The sequence below is a fragment of the Lolium rigidum genome, chromosome 7, assembly GCF_022539505.1.
Source record: "Lolium rigidum isolate FL_2022 chromosome 7, APGP_CSIRO_Lrig_0.1, whole genome shotgun sequence".
NCBI lineage: Eukaryota > Viridiplantae > Streptophyta > Magnoliopsida > Poales > Poaceae > Lolium > Lolium rigidum.
In genome coordinates, this window is record NC_061514.1 from 252,163,095 (window position 1) to 252,185,718 (window position 22,624).

The 22,624-nt window shown below is 44.3% G+C and overlaps 2 protein-coding genes across 2 annotated transcripts; both read left to right on the forward strand.

Annotated features, from left to right (window-relative positions):
* Positions 1-8,854: 8,854 nt before the first annotated feature.
* Positions 8,855-11,757, forward strand: LOC124672636 (U4/U6 small nuclear ribonucleoprotein PRP4-like protein; the record flags this gene model as incomplete). Its single annotated transcript, XM_047208834.1, has 5 exons — positions 8,855-9,134; positions 9,821-9,939; positions 10,095-10,292; positions 10,373-10,454; positions 11,223-11,757. Coding segments are annotated over 5 exons (774 nt in total), but the record flags the coding sequence as incomplete, so codon positions are not given.
* Positions 11,758-16,793: 5,036 nt separating this feature from the next.
* LOC124672637 lies at positions 16,794-17,888 on the forward strand. Its single transcript, XM_047208835.1, has one exon. It carries the CDS (start codon positions 16,794-16,796, stop codon positions 17,886-17,888), a length of 1,095 nt encoding a protein of 364 aa, XP_047064791.1.
* Positions 17,889-22,624: the final 4,736 nt, after the last annotated feature.

Genomic DNA, 22,624 nt, shown 5'->3' on the forward strand with positions numbered 1-22,624 from the left:
ACTAAATAAGGTAAAAAGGAAGAGGAAACCAACTACTTCAGCACCTGAACAGTCAGCAAATCCTAATTCTAATAGGACATCTACTTCAGCACCTACTACGCATCAGAGAACATCTTCAGGGCCTACCCGAACGCGACCAGTACCTCCACCTACAACATCAAACAGGCAGCAGGCACCTCGGTCAGCTCCAGGGCATGTGCCAACAGCACATACTACAGGTGATGTGCCACCAACAACTAAACCCGCACCAGCAACTTCCCAGCAAGGACGAGCCGCACCGTCCGCCCCTACTCGCCAAGGTCGTCCAAACAAGAAGCGAAAAGCATAGAGTCTGACATTCCATATGTGCAACAGGCAAGTCACATGGTTGGGGCAAGTGAAGAAGCTATGGTTATTCTTGATCCTCCTAGGTCGAATACAAAAGGAAGAAAGAAGAATCGATACCCTGGTGGGATTGAGTTGCAAGCAAAAAGAACAATTCTGTGTACGTTGTGCGGATTGCCTGGACATAATTCAGCAACATGTGAAAATTCTCTGAAAGGATGAACTTAAATTATGTCTGCTCAAGGTCATTTTTTCTGTGTGTGTAAGATCGGATAGTATTGCAACACACAACAATTTATGACACAGTCTACAATTATAAGATGTAATTGTGCTTGAAATTTTGAATTTTCAATACTGCAATGTAATTTGTGCTTCCCAAATTGAATTTCAGTAATGCAAGTAGTTAGAAGGAGAGAATATACATCATTGTCCTTTCTTCTTGAGAGCTTTCCTCCAGTCGATGGTGTTGTGGATGGAAGTAACCCATGTGTGAGTCATGATTTTCCTAATATTTGATATGTCCTTCCCTCCATAGTTTGGGAGAGACCTTCCTATCCAGTGCTCAGCATTCATAAGTGCATGGACACCACAATCCTTGCTGCGAGAAAAAAAGTAGGAATATAAGTTATGTATTCGAGCAAGCAATTTATATGAGTTACAGAAGAACAAGTGAATCAAATTAGCACAAAACTAAATTAATCAACTTAAATATTATGCTTTGAACAACTAGATGTATTTGGAAAAGGAGTCCAGTTGAAATTTTATGAAGTCGGTAAGAAGCAACCTATATTATATGGGAAAAGAAAATAACTTAGCCTACTTCGAGTACAAGTACTTCACCCCCGCGAAACTATTTTAAGGATGCTGAGTAAGCAACTTAGATGCTACTAACACTTGTTGAGAGGAAGCAAAAAGGGGTTGTTCGAAGCAACTAAGGTAAGGAGAAGTTGCACACAAGAAAACTTAGCTCAAAAAAGGTAGGCAACTGTGGTATAAGTTGAAAAGCAAATTAGTATTAAATTTGAACTATGGAAACCTTCTTATAGAAGCAACTAAGTTGTTGCTAGTGAAACAAAAAAAGTACTTGATGGAAGCAACTAGGGTGTCCACAGTAAGGTGAAGCAAAATAAGAACATATTGGCTACTATTGGAAAGCAACTTAGATGTGCAGTAGGAGCAAAACTTAGATGCTAATAAAAGCAAGTTATCCGAATGAGTGTTTTTATGTGCTTACTTAGTTTTCTCGCTTTGGAGCAAAAATGTCGCTGACGTCAAACTTCTCAAGCTTGATGCGTGATTTTGGGTACTCTTCATTCCATAGAGATGTTATTGCTTCCTGAAGATTCTTCACAAGCAGGCCCAATTTTTTATCATTTATTGTCCTCATAGAGTCAAGAACTTCGAATCTTCTATCTTTGATGTTGAGAACAAGCAACCAGCAGTGGTTCACTTTCACGATTGGGTCTTCGCTCATGTTTTCTAACACTGGAAGCAACACCTGTTCGTGTGGTTGGCAGATAACAAAGAAATCAGGTGCAAAACATAACTAGAATGACCATGGTCCAGAATATGAATGAACACAAAAAAGGAAAAAGAAAGGGGGGAAAAAGATTACCAAGTCTTTCTTGTCAAGATGCGCATCCTTCTTCGCAAAGTACTTCTTGACATGCTTGTGATTCCAACCATATTCCTGGAGTAATGTCTACAGAAAAGATTTGAGGAATCCCCAGTGTGGTGCGAGTTAGTTTTGCTTCGAATATCCGTGCTTGACAAGTAAAAAGAAACGAACAAAAACGAGACACAAAAAAAGGTGTTGGGGTGCTAACCATAAATCTCAAAGGCATCACAACTTTCTTGTCATTCTTATCTTTCCTCAGCATAATTGATTCGAGACCTAGTTCGAATACTGTGTTATCTAGCTCAGCACAAGGCATCATTGAGTTTGCCAGTTCCTGATGGGACACAAAAAACTTCTTGAATTTGACAATGATTGGGGTGTTGTCCTTGTGCTGACCCCTTCCATTTCGTTTACCACCCGAGATAACTAGAGCATAGACTTCCTTCACATCACCAGAGCATGCATAGGTATTTTTGCTTGAAAAGTCTATGTACGGTGACTTATAACATGCAGCTGGTCGGATGATCCGGCCAGGAGCTGCATTTGAGTTGCTTCCAGAACCATCCATGGAAGGAGTGACCTTGTTGCCAACAGGAGTTGGTGTTTGGATTTCAGCTTCACTTTGATGTCCTGCACCGATAGTATCTGCTTCGTCTGTCAGGTAGCCTTTATCCCTTTCAACCTTGGTACATAAAGCAATGGCTTCTTCCTCCATTTCTGGACTCCAAACATCGTCGTAGTCATCGAAAATTGGAGACCCAAAGGACCTAAAAGATTGTGGTGTTCTCCCATCAGATGCTGCAACTACAGGAGTTTGTTGTTGGCTTTTCTGTGGACTATCAAACCCAAGGCTGAAAGATGGCGGGTCACAACCCTTCTCCCATCTAGGATCCTTAGCTCGCGGAGGTGGACAAGTTTGACGAGTTGGAACCGTTGATTTCTTGGCGGCACTTGTTGGTCCGCGATCCTTGACAAGTAGAAGGCGTAGCAGGAGATGTTGGAGTATTCTTGTTCCGGCGTGGAGAAGTACGAATGAAAAGAGCTTGTGCTGGATTTTTTGTTAGTGAAACTGCATGACTTGCGTCTGGAGGAGGTTGCGGTGCTGCACTTGTGTTGTGGGCTGCTATTCTTGAACTAGTTGCAGCTCTTCGAGGTGAAACAGGCGCTTGATTATCTAAAGTTGCTGCCGTATCGACCATAGTTGTGTCTGACATTGCCATAGTTCATTTTGGTCCCAACGGAGCTGCAGTTTGGTTGGCAGTCTGTACTGTGACCTGATCTCGAACTATTTCGATCTGCACATTTGTATCCAAAGGTCTGACACGATGCGCAACCATTTTTTGTTTCATCTGGACTCCTTTATCACCCCTGATTGCTAACTTATCAAATGCAATGCACTCTGCCTGAACTTTCTGTACAACAGTGTCCCTGCGGAACTGGTCCATTGGTGGTGTTGTTGTAGGAGAACCCCTTTGAGACCTAGCTATCTCCTCCATGAATATGGAATTGGGGTATATCTTCTCTGTTATATCAAAGAATTTTGGGCCCTGGTTGTTTGTCATGTCAATGTCTTTGCCTCTGGATGCCGCAAACCCTCTGGTATCTGAGAACGGGCTCAGTCCAGGCAATGGAGTGTTTGCTGCGCCAACTGATTGAGTGTTCACATTTCCCAACCTAGCAGATCTCCTTGGTGTATTGTCGAAACGAGGAGATCTCCTTGGTGTATTATCGAAACGAGCATCACGGTCTTGGAAATCATCATCCTCAATGTGCTTGTCCATTTGAAGGTTGTTGTTTGTCGGCACCATCTTCATTGTCACCTGTCGTCATCGCCTTCATCATCCTCGTCATCGGCGTCTTCATCTTCTTCGTCATCGTCATTACCATCCGCATTGTAATCCTCATCATCCGCATCCTCGGCATCCTCTTCATCAACAACAATAGAAGGTTCAGGCCTTTGCCTCTTCCTAACTCTTCCACAAACACCTTTTGCACTCTCTTCCGCTTGTTCAAAGTCCCCTACTTGTTCTATGAAAGTGCCCAACCTGTTGGAGATATCGGTGCATAGCTCCCCAATCATCACGAGCAAGTTTCCTCTTTTTACGCTCAGCAAATACAAAAGCAAAAAACTAGTGAGAATTATTTAGTTTTGTATGAAATCACTTGTGTACATTTTGAGAAAACAGAAAATAAAAAGTGGGAAAAAGGAAAAATGAAATTACCTGACATGGGTAATTCCTAGGCAACCTTGATGATACAAACTCTTCTAATCTCGTCATCCCGACAAAAAGACCGTCTCTAATAGTCACCCCCACCCCATCTTTCAACTGTAAAAAATCAGGAAATGTCATAATTTGTTAGCATGAGTGTGCAATTTGAACTGAACTATGAGCGGTTTATATGAATCACTGGAACAACTTAGATATCGAAACTAAAGTAACTTAGTTGTGCCTAGTAAGCAGCTTAAGAACACAAAAACATATGTACTAATATGAAGCAATTTGGACCAGTGTAGTAAAATAACTTAGTTATTTTGGCAAGTAACTTAGATGACACATAGAAAAAACATGGATATACGAAAAACAGAAGAATGAAGAAGTAAGGTACATTTTGTATGAGCGATTTAGATGTACTAATATGTAACAACTTAGATGTGGCTAGTAAGCAGCTTAGGAACACAACATATGTACTGAGTATGAAGCAATTTTGGATCAGGGTAATAAAAAGCAACTTAGTTATAATGGCAAGTAACTTAGATGACACGAGAGAAAACAACTTAGATATATGAAAACAGAAAAAGTAAGAACTAAGATACATTTTGTGGAAAAAGCAAAATAGAAGGGCTAATGTGACAACTTAGATGATGAAGTAAGAGTGCTTTGGAAAAATGATCCGGTTAAAAAATACCTTCATCTTTCCAAACTCTCCATTTGACTTCATATCTTTGCGCATGACAGCTTGAATTAATTTGTCATCCCATGCGGCAGCACGTATGGGACATTCCTCAACAGATGTCACATGTTCATCAACATCAAGAGAGTCAAGATATAGTATCTACAAAAAAAAGGTAAAGAGAAAGAAACAGTGAGTAAGATCTCCTGAAAAAAAGCAACACATGTTGCAACGGTTATTACGACATAAAAAACAAGGCCGAAAACACGAAAAGGGTAAAAAAGATCAAGTACCACGAGGTGATGTAAACAACAACACACAAATTTCTTTTTGACTCCCATCTTTTTCACTTCTTGAACAATTTGATCAACTGCAAACTGGCACCAATTAGACTTCTTCATGACATTGAGATCCACTAGACTTGGATATGACCTTGGACTGATATTGGCACTTGTTGATGGTGATATAAAACAGCTCACAACAGCTGACACAGTATGCCCGTAGGAACTTCATATCAGCTGCCCCTCCCATTTCCTGAATCATCTTGCGCCATTGCTTGAAACCTGGAGCAGACCCACCCTGAATGTTGTACTCTTCGTTCATGAAGGCTATAGGTTTAGTTTCCATTTCATACCGTACAGGCAAACCTTCATTGGGTAGCCCAAAGACTTTGTTGTAACTTGCTGCATCGACGGGAATGGTCCCCCTCCCTAGTATAGCTAGCTCACTTCTAATTGGGTCAAAACATTCCAAGACCCACATGCTTAGATCAACAGGCATCTCAGTAGCTTTAACCATCAACATTCCTCCCCACCCCCACTCTGTGATCAACGTCTTCTGATCACCTGATAAAATTTCATTCAGCTTCACAAGTCTAGCAGGAGACGTTTTATTCCTACCAAGCTGCACACCATGATAAGGAGAAAAAAAAGGTAAAATAGTAATTCAGGACAATTTCACACACAACATAAGAAAACTAATACACATATTTGAAGAAAACACACAAGCGAGGAAGTATGAATTGGACATACCGACAGGAACGCACGACTTTTCTTAGGTTCAACCACAGTTGCAGAAGGTCCAGCAACATTTTCTGCATGATTACCACCACCTGAAGTAGCACCACGGGATCGTAAATTAGTAGCGGGTACAGGATTCGGACCATTCATGTTCATAGGATTATCCGCAAGCGCAGCCTAAAAAAAGGAACAACATATTCAACATAAGTAAGGACAAGGTAATGTCAGAACAACTCAATTTACTTCCAAAAAACAACTAAGACATGCTATCAAAAGACAACTCAAATACTTTCAGAATAGCGAACTTAAGTATGCTATGAAAAACAAAATAAGGTCAGATGCTATACCTGCTGGCGAGGCTGCACGCATGTTACTGCAGGTCTGCCCGTTGCTCCATCTGGTAGTTGTAGACGCGGAAACCTCTTAGTCATCTCCCTACACCTGTTGATGAATAGAAAATCAAAAATCAAATTAACATGCTTACATACGCACACAAAAATGTACAATGCAACTCTGCATCACCACTTATGCAAGTTAGTCTACATGGTCATACAAAACATACAAAAGCTACGTTCGCTAAAACTTAAGCAAAACATGGCTGAAAGCAGACATCAACTTTGCTTTACTTGGAACAACTAGATGTATTTGGAAAAGTTACTCAACTAGATGTATTTCCCGAACAACTTGTTTAAGACGGATAATGGGCAAACTCAAAGGGATCGTTCATGTCATGTAAAAAAACAGAAAATCAACTTAATTAAGAACCACCAGCCAACTTAATTACTTCTAGTGGACAACTTGATCATAATGACAAAACAAGTTAAAACATGGACAACGGAAACTCGTGGCATCGTTTATGGCATGGAAAATTCAGAAAAGCAACTTAAGTAACAACGACGAGCCAACTTAATGACTCCTAGTTGACAACTTAATTATAATGACGTAACAACTTATTTAAAACACGAATAATCGCCAACTTGTGGCATCTCATGGCATGGCAAATCAACTTCAATAAGAACCACCAGCAACTTCAATAAGCAGCCTCATATGAATTAGAATGTTCCAAAGAGCAAAAATAACTACTAATAAGCAGCATCATAAGCTAGTACTGGTATCATCTAAAATTGGTAGCCTATATCAAGCAGGTGCACTAGCATGGCAAAAACAACTTAGGCTAGAATGAGTATCAAACACAACTGCAAAAGTTACTCTACATGATCCATACAGAACCTACAAGGTCTAATAAACAACTGAGAACATAAAAGTTGTACTAGCATCATCTAATTTCGGGTGTACAAATTACTCCAACCATGATCAACAGGAAAACAATGGGAACCATAACAACAAGTACAAAATTACTCCAAAAACATGCTCTACAGGGGACCATAAGAACCATAGAACAAGGACAAAAAGTGAATATACAGGGGAGAGTCCATGCACTGCCATCCATCTACTTCCAAAAATCCCGCACCATCAAAATGGGGACAAAATTGAACCAGGAAATCAAGTCCTATCGGGGATTGGGGGATGCGAGCACATATCGCTTACCCGAGTAGCTGGATCTGCAAGCCGATCAAACGTGCGGACACGGCGAACGCACACGGGACGATCTCCGTCAACGATCTGGGCGAAAAACACCACGCGCCGAGTGTACGGCCACTGATAAGGCGGCGATGAAGCTCTTGGACGGTGAATCGACTGCACTCGCCTGAGAAAAGGTCGATCTCCGTCGCGGAGATCGAAGCAGTACCTCGCGCCTCGCCCCCACCGTCGTCGACCTCCCGCTCCTTATGCCTACTGAGCTCACGAGGACCTCCCCCGGAAGCGAATCGAGCACCAGCGAGCAACCTACCCCTCACCCCCTGGACCCCTAGTGAATCGCGGCGCCGGCGAGCACGCCGTCGCTCATCCGAACCCTAGAGAATCGCCGGCCGGAGCTCACGACAAAAATGGGGAACGAGCGAATGGAGACGTTTCTCGAGTGTCTTCCTCGCACGCGCGCGACGAGGATGGCCCTTCAGGCGTGGTGCGGTCGCGGTGACGGTGGGGCCCTCAGGTGGGGACGGTCGGAACGGAAGCGAGATATATCAGGTTCTCCATCCGAGATCCAACGGCCAGCAATCGTTGGCTCGCCACGACAAACAAGCCACCGTGCACTTTTTAGCGTTTGGGAACGTTTTATACCGCTATACAGTACTTGGGTATTGGGCTACCGTACCACTGCCGGACTGCCCACTGGTAGGCGGTAGCCGGAGTGTGGCCTGTTGGGTGGGTCCGTGACTGTTCTGTGAACCGATCTGACATAACCGACTTAGCAAGGGGGGTTAAAGGAAAAAGAGCCGTCGCCGTCTGTCGTCCCTGACTCCGTCTCGGTCGCCAGTCGCCACCACCGCCGTCTCACAGCTCGAAACCCTAATCCCAAACCCGGCGATGGAGAACCCCAGACCCCAAGCCCCCGGCTTCACCCCTCCCATGGCTCCTCTCCCCCTCCCCCTCCACCCGCCCATCGCGCCCATCCCGGGGGCCCCTCCCCGCGCCCCCGCGCCCGGCGCCGCCTCCACCGAAAGCGACGACGATGACGAGGCTTCTTTATCTTGACAAGCATAACTGATAGCTCAGACAGATTTTTCAAGTTTTGAAACCTTTCGTCTCTACGCAAATTAGCAACATACATGTCTGATTCGGTGTGGAGGATTCATTCGTTTTCCTTGTTTTTGCAGTCTTTTCCCACATTGTATGTATGCTACTGCCAACAATACCACTTTTCTTTTTCTACAGTAAAATGAGAAGAAATAGAAATTTAAAAACTTGCATCTACAAAGCTAGTAGGAGTGGATGATTTCTCTAGGAAGCAACTAATGAAGCAAATCAAGCAATGAACGAATTTGGGGGCAAAGAACTGAGGAAATCAGCCAATTCGGCCGTACCTTCAGCGCTGCTCTGGGACCCTGGAGCGGGGCCGTGCGGACGGGAGGAGGGGCGCGGGTCGGGGCCGTGCGGACGTGCAACTGATGTTGCCTTTTCTCCAGTTGATAACGTCTTAGCGACAGCCTCAGCTGATAAAACTGCCAAATTATGGAACAGCGATGGGTCACTTCTAATGTCTTTCAATGGTCACCTGGATCGTCTTGCTCGCCTTTCTTTTCATCCATCGGGAAAGTACCTGGGTACAGCTAGCTTTGACAAGACCTGGAGATTGTGGGACATCAATACTGGAACAGAGCTTCTACTCCAAGAAGGGCACAGCAGAAGTGTATATGGAGTTAGCTTTCACCCAGATGGTGTTGGAGCTAACCTTGTTGTTAGAGTTTCTTCAAGTTTTATTTCATTAGTCATGCGTGTAGTCAGATAGCTGCGGCAGTGTGTGGATGCAAAATTGTGTGCACCTGCACAATGCAAAGCTAGATATGTTGTGTTAGTTAGCTACATGCGACAGGTTCAGAGGAGTCCGAGCGGGCGAGTTGCGTTGCAGACGGAGCTGAAGAAATGGACGCATATAGTTGTGGCATGCGTCAAATGAGCTCATCTGAAGAAACTTGCAAGTGACTCAAGTCTGTACGTGTGTGTGCTGTTAGTGGAGTCATTAGCGGAGGTATTAGTGGATCAAGCCGTTGGTGGCTTGACCGTGCGTGTGTGCATGCTAGGTAGTGGCTTAGTGGGTGCGTGTTAGCTGCGTTTAGTCAGCTATTTAATCCCTGTAATTCAGTTGAGTCAGTACCGAGTGAAGAAGAGAAAAGGCAGAGGTGTGTTGCCGCAAAAAAAAAAAAAGGCAGAGGTGTGTTGCCGCAATACTGTGTGTGTCCAGTATACTCGCGTGAGTCTTCTTCCTCCCTGGGCAAAGCTATCAAGTGGTATCAGAGCCATTTCCGTATCAGAGCTATCAAGTGGCGGGAGACGCTGCCGATGCGAAGGCCAAGGAGGCGGAGCTCGCGATGAAGGCGGCGGAGGAACCGCACACTCCGCCAAGGGCGCAGCTCACCGATGGCGGCGGCAGCAGCGGCATCTTGTGGGCTTGATGCACATGCTCGAGTTTGGGATCTAAGATCTGGAAGATTATACTGTACCCTCATAGGGCATGTGAAACCTGTAAGTTAACATTATTGAAACTTCTCAAGAGCCTTATTTGCTATCCTCCCATTAGAATAATCGTTACTTCTGTTATTTATTGTATTTGACGATTTGTTGGGAAATATATTTCCTTTTCTCTTTTGTAGTTGACTTGGTTCTGTTTTCTCTGTCAGGTTCTAGGAGTAAGCTTCTCCCCTAATGGTCATCTAGTTGCAACTGCAAGTGAAGACAATTTCTGTCGAATATGGGATTTGAGGACTAGAAGGATGTTATATTCTATACCAGCACATAAGAGTCTTATCTCGCATGTTAAATTTGAACCCCAGGAGGGTCATTATTTAGCAACATCTTCCTATGACACTAGAGCAGCGGTATGTTTCGTACTCAGTTTGGGTCAATTTAATCATTTTCCACTATTTAGTTCCCTGATCTTAAATACATTTCTTTGCAGCTATGGTCAACTCGGGACTACAAACCAATCAAAAGTTTGGCAGGACATGAGTCGAAAGTTACTAGTTTGGATATTAGTGGAGGTAATCATTTGCTTAAGCACTTACTAATATTCTCATCTCGTACTGTTTAGTACTTTATTTAGCAAAGTCATGAGCAGCGGTATCTTTTTCTAGAATAATAATTTAGTAACTTTATTTATGTGGTCACACTGAAAAGCAAGTTGGACCATTCACATTCTCATCTTGTACTGTTCACTTGGTTACTTTTTCTGCCCCATCTCTCACAGCAATTACAATGTTCACTCTAGATTATCTTACACTAGCGTGGCATTCTTTTCTCTGAACTAGCACCAGTTATTTAGTGAAAGATTTTAAGTCAAGCCATCTTTCTTTGTGATCAATTAAATCGCAATCTGTACTACCTCACCCTCCTTACCATGTATACATATAACTTTCTACTTCTTTTAGTTTTAATCATCAATAATATTATGGTCCCACAATACAATTGTTCATTTTTGGTAGTACACTGATGGATATACCAATGATGATTATCGCAAGCTGCTTAACATTTTGTATATTTGGATGTATCTTTAACTAAAATGTGTCTATATACATCCGTATCTAGACAAAGTTGAGCAGCTTATTTAGGAACGGTGGGAGTACTACATTTTCGCTGAACATATCACCCTTGTAGACTGTTTATTGTTGATAGTACAAAAGTTATTTGTTCACCTCTACGATATTTATTTTCCCAAGAGTTACTTGGTTCACTTAAGATATTCCTATAGAAGCATCAAACATGTCATAGCTAAACAACTGACTAATGGTTTACCTATATGATATGTGCAGATGGACAACAGATTGTGACTGTTTCACATGATAGAACGATAAAGATGTGGTCGTGCAGAAGCAGCATACGGGATAATGAGATGGAGTTGGATTAAGCCATTGTCTTCAACTGTTCATGGAATCAGGCTGTGCCAGTCTCTCCTTTCGTGGATCTGCCGTTTCAAGCTCTTTGCATCGTTGCATTTATAACCCTTAGCATGTGAAATATGCCGTCCACTTTCTTGACATGTGTTGCTCATAATTTCTCCAAAAAATTGGACTTGATAGCTCTCTTAAAAAACAAAGGAGCTTTCTAGTAACAATGGAGTTCTTCAGTTTGGATGAAGTATATGGGTCATCCATGTAATCTTTTTTTGGCTAATTTGTCTTGAGATATTAGCTTTTCACGGCTGCCAGTAGTTTGTACTTAAACCCGAACAATCGTACAGATGGCTTCTCGACTCGGTTGTTCTTTTGCTTCCCTTTTTTAACTAGGGTTTATCACTACAGACTGTAACATCATTATAGTTTATTTATCTTACTCCCTCGTTTCATATTAGTTGTCGCTCAATATGTGAGAACTAATATGCAATGGAGGAGCACCTCCTCAGAAGTCATCTTTCCTATGTGTGTACTCGCGTGACGTCTTCTGCCTGCAACCCCAGCTTGTCGGACATGAATTCGCTGGCCGAGTGAACCAGAAAAGAGAGATACAGTGCAACTCCAGACTAAGGATGGCAATGGGCAGGGTGTGGGCAGGGTAGAGCAATACCATACCCATACCCGTATAGTCGATGGGTACAAACTTCTACCCATACCCGTGCCCATGGGTATAAAACTTTACCCATACCCATACTCGGCGGGTACCTGTACCCATTGGGTACCCGGTGGGTAGGCTAAATTGTACATAAGTTTCTCGCAATTTTACATTTATCGATAATAAATTCCATTAAAAAATAAATCATCTCAACTCGATAACATGTAGTTGAGTACATAATAATTAAAAAAAATCTAAAAAATCCCATTCTCATATAGTAACTCATAAGTCAACAAAATTAGATGTGTAACATAAGAAATTGACAATAAACGGAGAGGGTATGGGTGTACCCGCGGGTACAAAGCTATACCCGTGCCCTACCCATGACTTAATGGGTAGGGTATGGGTACTACCCATGGGCATAAAAGTGTACCCATACCCTGCCCATGCGGGTACGGTACCCGCGGGTACCCGTACCCATGGGTAAAATTGCCATCCTTACTCCAGACCATAGGCCCGTCAACCTCCTTCTGTGGTATGGTCACCCAAGCTAAGTTGAACGGACGCAGTCTACCGGAAATTCACTTTTTTTTTTTTATCTTGGGTGGACATGCTTCTGCCGCCGGGTAAAATACAATAAAATGTAAAAAAAAATCTGAAGAAATTTTTTGCTTTTTCATCTCGACATTCTATCTCCTCGCGTTAAGTTTCGTGGAAAACTGATATTTTCTATGTTCTGTATGAAAAGATAGAAAAATGTCTAATGAAGAGCATTTTTTGACATCGAATTTATCTATTTTACAAACGGCACAAATAATATAGTTTTTTATGAAATAACTTTATGACCACATAGAACGTCAAGAGATACGCACGTCATTTTGAAATAAGTTCAAAACTTATTTAAAAAAACAGGAGGTATGCTCCTAGGTGCAACAACGCCTTGTCGCGCTGTCTACTCCTTTTTAAGTAACCATTCGTAACAATTAAAAGCTTCTAGCGTTGTACACTTGTGCATGCGGTTATATATTTGTTTTTTAGAAATTTGATTCCCTCTATCCATAAAAAGTTGTCTCCCTTAATATAAAATTTAGTTGTATCTAGACCCGATTGAGTATATAAATACATCCAAATTTTGAAAAAGTTGAGATATCGTCGTATGGACAGAGGTAGTATTTGTTATACAGTTGCTCTATGCATTAATCGTGTCTAGATAAATGCAAATTTAGATAAATCTCTGAGATGCTTTGACGGAGGGAGTACATTAATGTGCACAGTCTGCGCATCGCTAAGGAAATTGGGATCAAACACATCATATGCTGTGGAGATTCCGACTTGGTGGCACAACAAGTAGCCGGAACTTGGAACGCCAGAAAGTCCATCATGGCGGCTTACAGAGACGAAGTTGATGAGTGACATAGGCATCCCAAATGGGCCTGCCAAAGATAGTACCCGGGGTTTAATGAAGGCCCACTACCCGAAGAATAAGAAGATTCGGGAGCCCAAGATATATTAAGGAAAGTAGAGTTGTAATAGGAAGTGTTGTTTGTAATCTGGCGGGATGAGTTAGAAACCGTCCCGGACTCTGTAACTTGTACAAAACGAAACCCTCGGCTCCGCCTCTTATATAAAGGGGGAGTCGAGGGACGAAGAGATCATCGAATCATTGTTCACAAACCCTAATTTTCATAATCGTCGAGTACTTTTCGGCTGAAACCTTCGAGATCTACTTGCCCTCTACTTCTAACTAAACCCTAGCCTATAACCCGTAGGCATTGACAAGTTGATACCTTGTCAATGAGATCACCAAGTGCTTCCTCGGATATGAAGTCAGGTACGTCAGAAGAGATGATAACACAGCGGCAGACATGCTGTCCAAGCTCGGATCCGGCAGGAAACCCATTCCGCTTGGAATTTTCCTCGAGCACTTACGGATACCCTCGATGAAGGGCGCTAACCCAAAAAACCCAGTTGTGGCAGTGTCTCCGGCCAAGGAGGTGATGGTAATCACTCTGGCTTGGACCAAGCCTTTCCTGGATTACCTCATGGACCGCAATAAGTTGCCGGAGGACGAAGTTCTCGCACGACAGGTCATCAGACGAGAAGATTCTACACAATAGTTGATGGACAGCTCTACAAACGAAGTGCAGACGGGGTATTTCTGAAATGCGTCTCAAACCAAGATGGCATCGAAATCCTCAGAGAGATCCACGCAGGTGATTGCGGGCACCACGCCGCTCCCAGGCCCCTCGTTGCAAAAGCTTTTCGGCAAGGATTTTACTGGCTCACAGCTAAAGATGATGCTGAGAAAATAGTGAAAACCCGTCGAGGTTGTCAGTACTACGCTACTCAACCAAATGCTCCGGCTCAGGAGCTAAAGACCATCCCTATCACTTGGACGTTCGCGGTCTGGGGGCTAGACATGGTCGGAAAACTGAAAAAATCATCTCCTGGCGGTTTTGAGTACCTCTTGGTTGCTATTGACAAGTTCAGTAAGTGGATCGAGGCAAAACCAGTGAGAAAAGGCGATGGTGCTACGGCACTAAAATTCGCCTGCATCCTCGTAGTGAGATACGTCATCCCACACAACATAATCACAGACAATGGCATGAACTTCGCGCAAGGAGAACTGAAGGATGAATTCGGTCACCGCTCTTGAAATTTCGCCACCGTATATAGGGGCGGCTCTCTCACCGCCAAATCCAAATCCCCCATTTTCGAGCTAATCCACCCTTCCCGGTCTAGAGATATGGGCCGTTCTTCCTCACCTGCACGGTCGGCTAGGCTTGCGGCGGCGACGATGGCTATGGCGGCGGCTACTGGCCGCGGATGGTCGTCTTCTTCCTCTGCATCAATGACTTCGGTTGTGGTAAGCTTCTGTAAACCCTGGTCTTAGATCTAGATCTTGTGGGTACATAGTGGTGGTCTGAACGAATCCATAGTAGGACATTCCTTCGTCCCCGGTCGAGGTTGTGGAGGTTTTCCAGGTTGCATCTGACTGTACCACTGGGACGCTGGTGCTGCCTGCATCTTCGCGAGGATCCCCTGCTTCTCCGACCTCGGTGTTGCGTGTGTCTCCTCTGACTGTAAGGCCGTTCTTACTTTTCTCGCTCTTCATTGATGTGGTACTGCTTAAGGATGTAGATGTGGTAATGGTAGTTCATTGATGTGGTAGTGCTTAAGGATGTGGTACTGGTAGTTCATTGATGTGGTAGTGATTAAGGATGTGGATGTGGTAGTGGTAGTTCATTGATCTGCTTGTGTTTATCATGTAGGCGATCATACCATTGGGCTCCCCTGATCTTTCTGCTCCTACTGAGCAATGTCTGATTTCAAGCAAACCATTCATGGTTTGGAAACCTGAGCTTTCAGAGTTTATGCTCAACCGGTTGGTTCAGCTCGCCCAGAGCGGCGTCTGTTTCAACATGGGATTCAAAGAGCAGCAGATGAAGAAGGTAGCTGCTGATGTTCTTGCATTCGCTGGCATACATGTGACCAATCTTCAGCTCTACAACTACATCAGAAACTGGAGGACCAAGTGGAGAGTCATACTGAAGATGAAAACAGGACTGGAGCAAGGATAGTTGCTGCTTCTATGCTGCTGATGAAGATAGGGCGTACGAGTACATTCAGGTAGTAAGTCTCATTGAGTTCCTTCATAGATCTGTATGTGAATGTCGTCCGCACTAACAGTTATTCCTTCTGGATTGCAGCGCTACCCGAGGCATCGCCCTTACGTCAGGATCCGATCACGAACTATACTCAGATGAAGACGATCTTCATGCCCCGGTTGTTCTGCAGGGCGCAGCTATTCCAACCTAACTTGCTGGTCAGGACTATCGACTTCATTGCAGACAACGAAGAACAGCATGCCTACTACCATAAGCTGCAGCCACCGGAGAGGAGGAGTCGAGGAGATGCCTTAGGACCTGGCTTCGTAAGCAGTTTTCTACTTACTGCTTCTGCATCATTGGTTATGATCTGCTCATTTTGAGAGGTGGTCTTGTAACCCTCCATTAGCTAAGACTTGCTTGAACCTGGTCCCCGGTTTGTAATGATTAACTTGTTCGAGGTGGTATATACTAACCCCTCGTGTGATGAACCTGCGATGCATCACGAAATATAGTTGCTTCGCTCGTGATGCATCGTCCACTAAGTAGTTGTTGTGTATTACCAACACCTTTTGTGATGAACTGAATCTGATGTCTGTTGTAATTCAGTTATTAGCAGTGCTGGGTAACCTCACCACTCTAAAGGAAGGGGTTACCACAGCTCGCCTCTATCTGCAACCAAACAGTGTGTAAGTTACACGAGCGAACAGGAAAGAAAGTAGTCTGTGCATCCACCCAAAAAATGGGACCTATCTTCCCTCTCCAGCTTAGAAAGTCCATCCAAGTTATTATGGTCCATGACCTGTTCGCTCGCTAGCCCAGTTTGTCACGTGCCTAGCTCTCGCGTGAAGGCGGCAGACGGACCCAAAACGAACCTACATCTCGAAGAGCTCCCTATTTATAGGAAGCATAAGAGTTAATTAGAAGGATCTGGTCGGAACGCGTGGTGACAGACTGTCGCTGTTGGCAGGTGCCGTCTTGGTATTATTTTCATCGATCGCAAGCCAAACCGAGTTGGAATCAGTTTTCTTCATAGATTCCGAGTTTCCGACTCGAATTCTTCCCTCCACAGGCCCCTCTTTATATATAAATCTCCCACCGCATCGGCAGACCTGCACCGCATCGTACCATACAATCAATAGAGCCACCCAAGACGGTCAAGGTGAGCAGCGGCTTGTGCGCGATTCCACTACCATCGGGATTTTCTCGGTGGGAAAGAAAGCCCCGATGGGCGGCAGATTGGATGAGGGGTCGTCCAAGCGGCGGCGACGGAACGCCGAGAAGCCGCCGCGGAAGCAGCACCTTTACTTGGCCCTGGATGACTGGGAGGGTGGGTACAGCATCCACAAGCTTGACGCCGACATCATCTTGGACGATATAGGAGACGGGGGAGAGCACAAGCTTCCGGAGCCTGCTGCCATCCGGATAAAGACGCCAGTGTATGGCAGGATGATCTTCACCGCTCTGGGCACCACCATCTTCATTGACACCAATCCACACAACCGCGGCGACAACGCCCCCCCAACGTTTGTATACGACACAGAGACTGCTGCCCTCACCGTGGGCCCGCGCATTCCACGTGGGATTGATGGCTTATCGACTTTCATGGCTGCTAGCGAAAAGCTATATGCCTTGACAAGCGTAGACTCGCCAGATCATCCCTGTGTCCAGGCCTTATCGTGGGCTCGCACCGCCACAGACAAGATATGGGAACCAGACATGGACTGGTCCTGGAGCAGAGTGCGGTCGTCACAACCCCGGTGCCATGGGATCGACGTCGTCAGCTACGCGTTGCACCCGGACGGCCATACCATCTTCATGTCCACGTACAAGGGAAGAACCTACACCTTCGACACCAGCACCGGCGAGTGGAAGGAGCTTGGGAACGATTGGGTGTTGCCCTTCAGAGGACGAGCTTTCTTCGACGCACAGCTAAATGCATGGGTTGGGATTGATCGCAAGGAAGCTGGATATGTTTGTTGCTGCCAGATTGCCTCCCGCAGCGCCACCACCAGACGGCCGCTGGAATGCAGGGTGCTCAAGGAGAAGTTGTTCCGCTTCAACAACGAGGAGAAGTACAAGGACGGCGGCCGGTACATGAAAGCCACGCTTACCTACATGGGCGATAGCAGATTTTGCCTCGTCGAGAACATCTTACGCAGCGAGGAAGGCGTCGACGACGGCACCGTGCTCCATGTTACCTTGTTTGGCCTCAAGTACGACCACATGGGAGAGCTCCGAACTAAGCTTCCCTGTGGCACTAAGTCCTATGCAGTGTCCAAGAACAATGCCTATTTCTCTCACGCCGCATTTTGGATGTAACTAGGACTCACAGTCGTTTGTTCCTCGTTTTGTGCATGCATGACCACACCTCTGTTGTTTGATGGGTTAATAAAACTAAATTAAATTTACACTCCCGATCTCACTACTAAGACGACTATTTAATTAGTACTCCCTCCATTTCATTAAACTTGTGTTAACTTTATCTAAATTTAGATATATATATATTATTATTTAATGCCTAGATATATTTAAATTTTATCAAAGTTAAGAAAAATTTATGAAACAGATGAAGTATATTAAATTGCTAGAGGTGGTGGTAGGTAAAAAAAAACTTAATTTGGTACATTAAGAAAACCAGCAACTTCGTTCACCGATTGGTATGTCCGTTCGTTGTTCGCTGGTTCAATCGCTAAAAACCAGTCACGCGAGCAGAGTTCCATCCGAACCAGAAAACCGGGGCAAGACATGGATAACCAACGGTTGGCGTGACAAAAAACAACTCCCGCCCCGCACGATAATAAGGGGTAGGGTGCTGAAATCACGGGCTGCTGGTTAAGATTTTTTTTTTTTTTGCGAAACACAGTACAATCAAAGACGCTCATACATACACGCACACACTCACCCCTATGAACGCACACACGCACCCCTACCCCTATGAACACCTCCAAGAGACTGCGTTGAAGAACTGATCCGGCAGGTCTTGAGATTGACGAAGTCACCACGAGCGCCACTGCTCGACGGGAACGTCGCCTCCCACTGAAAAATATTCCACCTTTTTTATGAGACACCAAAGTGTCAAATCTGGGATTTGAACTCTGGTGGGTTGGGGGTACCACTGCCCTCCTAACCATCCAACCACAGGTTGATTCTCGGCTGCTGGTTAAGATAACCAACCAACAACATGCACCTAATCCCGTAATATTATTTCCTTAACAGATTGTCCCTAGGTCTAGCATTTTTGCTCTTCAAATTACCAACTCACGACTAAAAAGGATCGCCGTTCGCTGAGCGTTACTGAGATCGCACTAGTAGAAAATGTGTATTTCGTTCGGAGCTGAAAAGAGCATTAGTCCCGGTCCCAGTTCCAACGGCTAGAACGCGCAGCAACCTCTAGTTCCGGTTCGAACATGACCTTTAGTTCCGGTTGGTATAGAACGCGCAGCAACCTCTAGTTCCGGTTCGAACATGACCTTTAGTTCCGGTTGGTGATACCAACCGGGACTAAAGGAGAAACGGCGGGTTCTATCACCTTTAGGCCCGGTTAACGAGATACGGCGAGTGCGATCACCTTTAGGTCCAGTTCACCAACCGAGACTACAGGTTCATCTCTATATATACCCCAGCATGCTCAAAGTTGTGAGCCACACTTAGTTTTTTCTTTCAAACACAAGAGGTGTATGTTGGTGTTGGCTTTCTCTTCTTACTAGATAGATAGCGCGCTTCGCCGCGCCGCCTGCCTGACGTTGTTGCGCAGCATAGGCATGCATAGTGACCAATCCGTTGGTAGTTTAATCAATTTTTGACGTGGTGTTGGCAATTGTTTGGTGTAGGAGAGTAGTGTTTTTTTAGGAGAGTAGGTTACTGCAAAATTGCTGGCACACTGGTTTGTGACCAGTCATATGGTGAGCAATGAGATTGTTTTTGATAGCACTGTGTTAAAATGGGATGAATAATCGAAGCAGACTCTCTTGCGTAGTTTCCATATCGCCCAAAGCCAAGCCCAGTTATCTCCATGTTCTTTCTGCCTAGTAGCATCATGCCACCAAAAGTATCTTTTGTTGCAATGGAATCATGCTAGGTCAGTTCAAAACAGATTTGGCTTGTTCATTATTCAGAGCCACACAGATAGCAAATTCAGCAACTCCCTCATCTTCCCTTGTAGTTCCACACTGAGCCATCTTCTAAAGGTCACTGTAACATTTGCTCTGCCATGGCTGCCACTGTAGCATTTTGCACTCCAAAGCATACCACTGTAACATTTTGCTCATTGTTGATATCAAAAGCTTTTTTTTTTTTTTGAAAACTCATATCAAAAGCTATTGAAACTTTTCGTTTAATGTTGTGGACCCACATCAAGTACCACCCCAAAAATATATTCTTCTGCCCCATACTCATTTTCCTTCACGCAGATGTACCTACCTGACATGTAACATGTATGACCAAAATGCTGAACCCATAGCTTGTGTTTGATGCCAAAAATACAACCATCACCTAAATGTTCTTCCAGCCTCCACATCATTTACACATTAGGTTTACACTGAATTTAATCATCAAATCATTAACACCCTATTCCGGGAAGATTCATGACAGCTGGCATCCCTAAAAGTGTGGTGAAGCTTGTGTATCACAATCTCTTTGATCAGCTGATAACATGTGCGGTGAAGCTTGTGTATCACATATTCATTCACTGCTAGATTATGATAAAAAGGAGATGCAATACAAGTAGAACTCCACACAGCATAATAGTTCTGCTGTATCAAAATACCACTATATAGTTGATTGTAACTTGTTGTATACCAGCATATTCATTTTCATGTTTCTTGTTTCCTCACGACAAGGCTTTATTAATAAATACAGCAGAACCACGACCACGATAAACGTAATTCTTGAAAAAAAGTTCACAAAAAAATTGTTGTGTATTTGACGATGAATCTAAAGTGCAAAGTGATCTACTACCTGTTGGAAGTAGGATGCAATTTGTCACTAATTTAATTCCTTTAACAAATACGTGCAAAGAGCAATCAAAAGTACTGCAGACTACTTTCTTTAATAACTTGCACCAAAAATTAACTAGGGAGTAAATCAACAGCACTAGTCCATGTATAATCAGCATGTACGAGATAGCATCAGGTATCATACTAGTACTGTCTATGGAGCCAGTGATAACATAACAACATGCCAGGTAAATAAAGATCATGATGTTGCTTCTACTAAGCAGATTAACCATGGCAAGATACACTAGCTAAACCAATCGAGACAATTTAGATGTACTAGATAAATCACGTACTGACCAAGCTAGTGCAGACCAATATTTATCTAGTGAGACCGCTAGTAATGGAAACGATCAGATGCACTTACAGCCTTGACGCGAAGCCAAAGTATTTAGTGCAGGTTGATGTAGATGTGATCGTACGTATCCCCTCCAGTACACGTACGACTGATGGAGCTTGCCGACGATGCCGCCGCCGAGGACGCAGGAGATCGAGCGGTCGCGAGGACGCTACCCAGAAAACTCTAGACCGCCCCCGTGCAGGGTCGATGATCGCGGCCGGAGCTTCGGAGACACCGCTCGCCGGGCTGCCGCTGCACGGCGGACAGCACGGCCGACTTGGTTCGGAAGACGGCGCAGCACTGTGGTATAGAAGGAAGAAGATGGAGTTGAGAGTAGTATCGATCTCTCCGAATCTCCGATGCCCTGCTTATATAGAGGCTTATCTGGAACCAGTCCAACTGAGCAACGTTCCAATGGAACGTCTCCGGCCTGACTCGCCGAGCAAGACGCGGTGCTCACGTTGAAAGCAGAGGAATTCGGAGGAGATGAGGTATACTGCGCACGTTCTAGCTGAAGACTCGGGAAGAAGTTGCAGCATCCTAACGTTCAGCAGCACATTTTCAAACAAACTGTGTGGAGAGATACAACAACTTGACATAGAAAGTTGTACGTGACAGAACAAGGAAATCACAACTAATGGCAATTGGAATTCTCCGAACTAATGGATACAAGCATTATTTCCAACAGTCCCCACCAATTCCAAAGGCCACCAGCTTGAGTTTGAGGAAAAAAAAGATGATACCACTGTGCTGTTTATATATTAGCTTTTCGACTATAGTCCCTTTCGGGTTGAACTAGCGTCTAGTACTTCAAGTTCCACTCAGGTGCAGCTAGACAATGGACGTACCTTGAATTGCTAGCTTTCTGCAAATGAGTTTCTCTCAAAGACTTTGCTAATACTAGGCCACCAAGAACCAAGTCTCAGGTTGGAGCTTTAACGGTCATGCTCCCGTGTCTATTCATGAGCTTTCTAGAGAGTTTCCAAGTCTCATAGACTACGACCACATAGTCGAGCTCATATAGGTGCGCTCTTCCGAGTATACCCTGTAGGATAGTATCTCGCCTTTGAAGGACCTCAGAGCGCATTAAGACATACAAAGTCATCCTACCATACAGTGTACTGCATCTCCAACGGGAATGGTTATTTAGAATTGTACTCTCCTGTTACACCAACAGCTTGTTTTTCCCATAAATATTTCACGGGATTTCCGATCATATATTCTGGGTTACCGCTGTGTTGTAACTCACATGGGTCTCAATCCCATTTCCCTTGATGCTCTTTCAATCACATTACGTGATAAACCCTTTGTGAAGGGATCCGTCAGATTCTTTGCAGTCTGGACATAGTCCACTGCGACTACTCCGGAGTTTCTCAAATATCTGACGGATTTTAGGCGGCGTTTCACATGCCTTGAGGATTTTATATTGTCCTTTTTACTCTTAACCTTAGTGAGAACTGTTTGGTTATCGCAGTACATAAGGATAGCCGGAATAGGCTTTTCGCCTATAGGTAAATCCATCAAAAGGTGACGTAGCCACTCTGCCTCAACAGTGGTCGTGTCTAGTGCTGTTAGTTCCGCCTCCATGGTCGACCTTGTTAAAATCGTTTGTTTACGAGATCTCCATGACACTGCAGCACCGCCGAGAGTGAATAAATACCCACTTGTGGCTTTGATCTCATCGGCATCCGAGATCCAGTTAGAATCACTATACCCTTCAAGTA

Coding starts and splice junctions, on each gene's coding strand:
- LOC124672637 (XM_047208835.1), top strand. CDS start 16,794: ATGGGCGGCAGATTGGATGAGGGGTCGTCCAAGCGGCGGCGACGGAAC.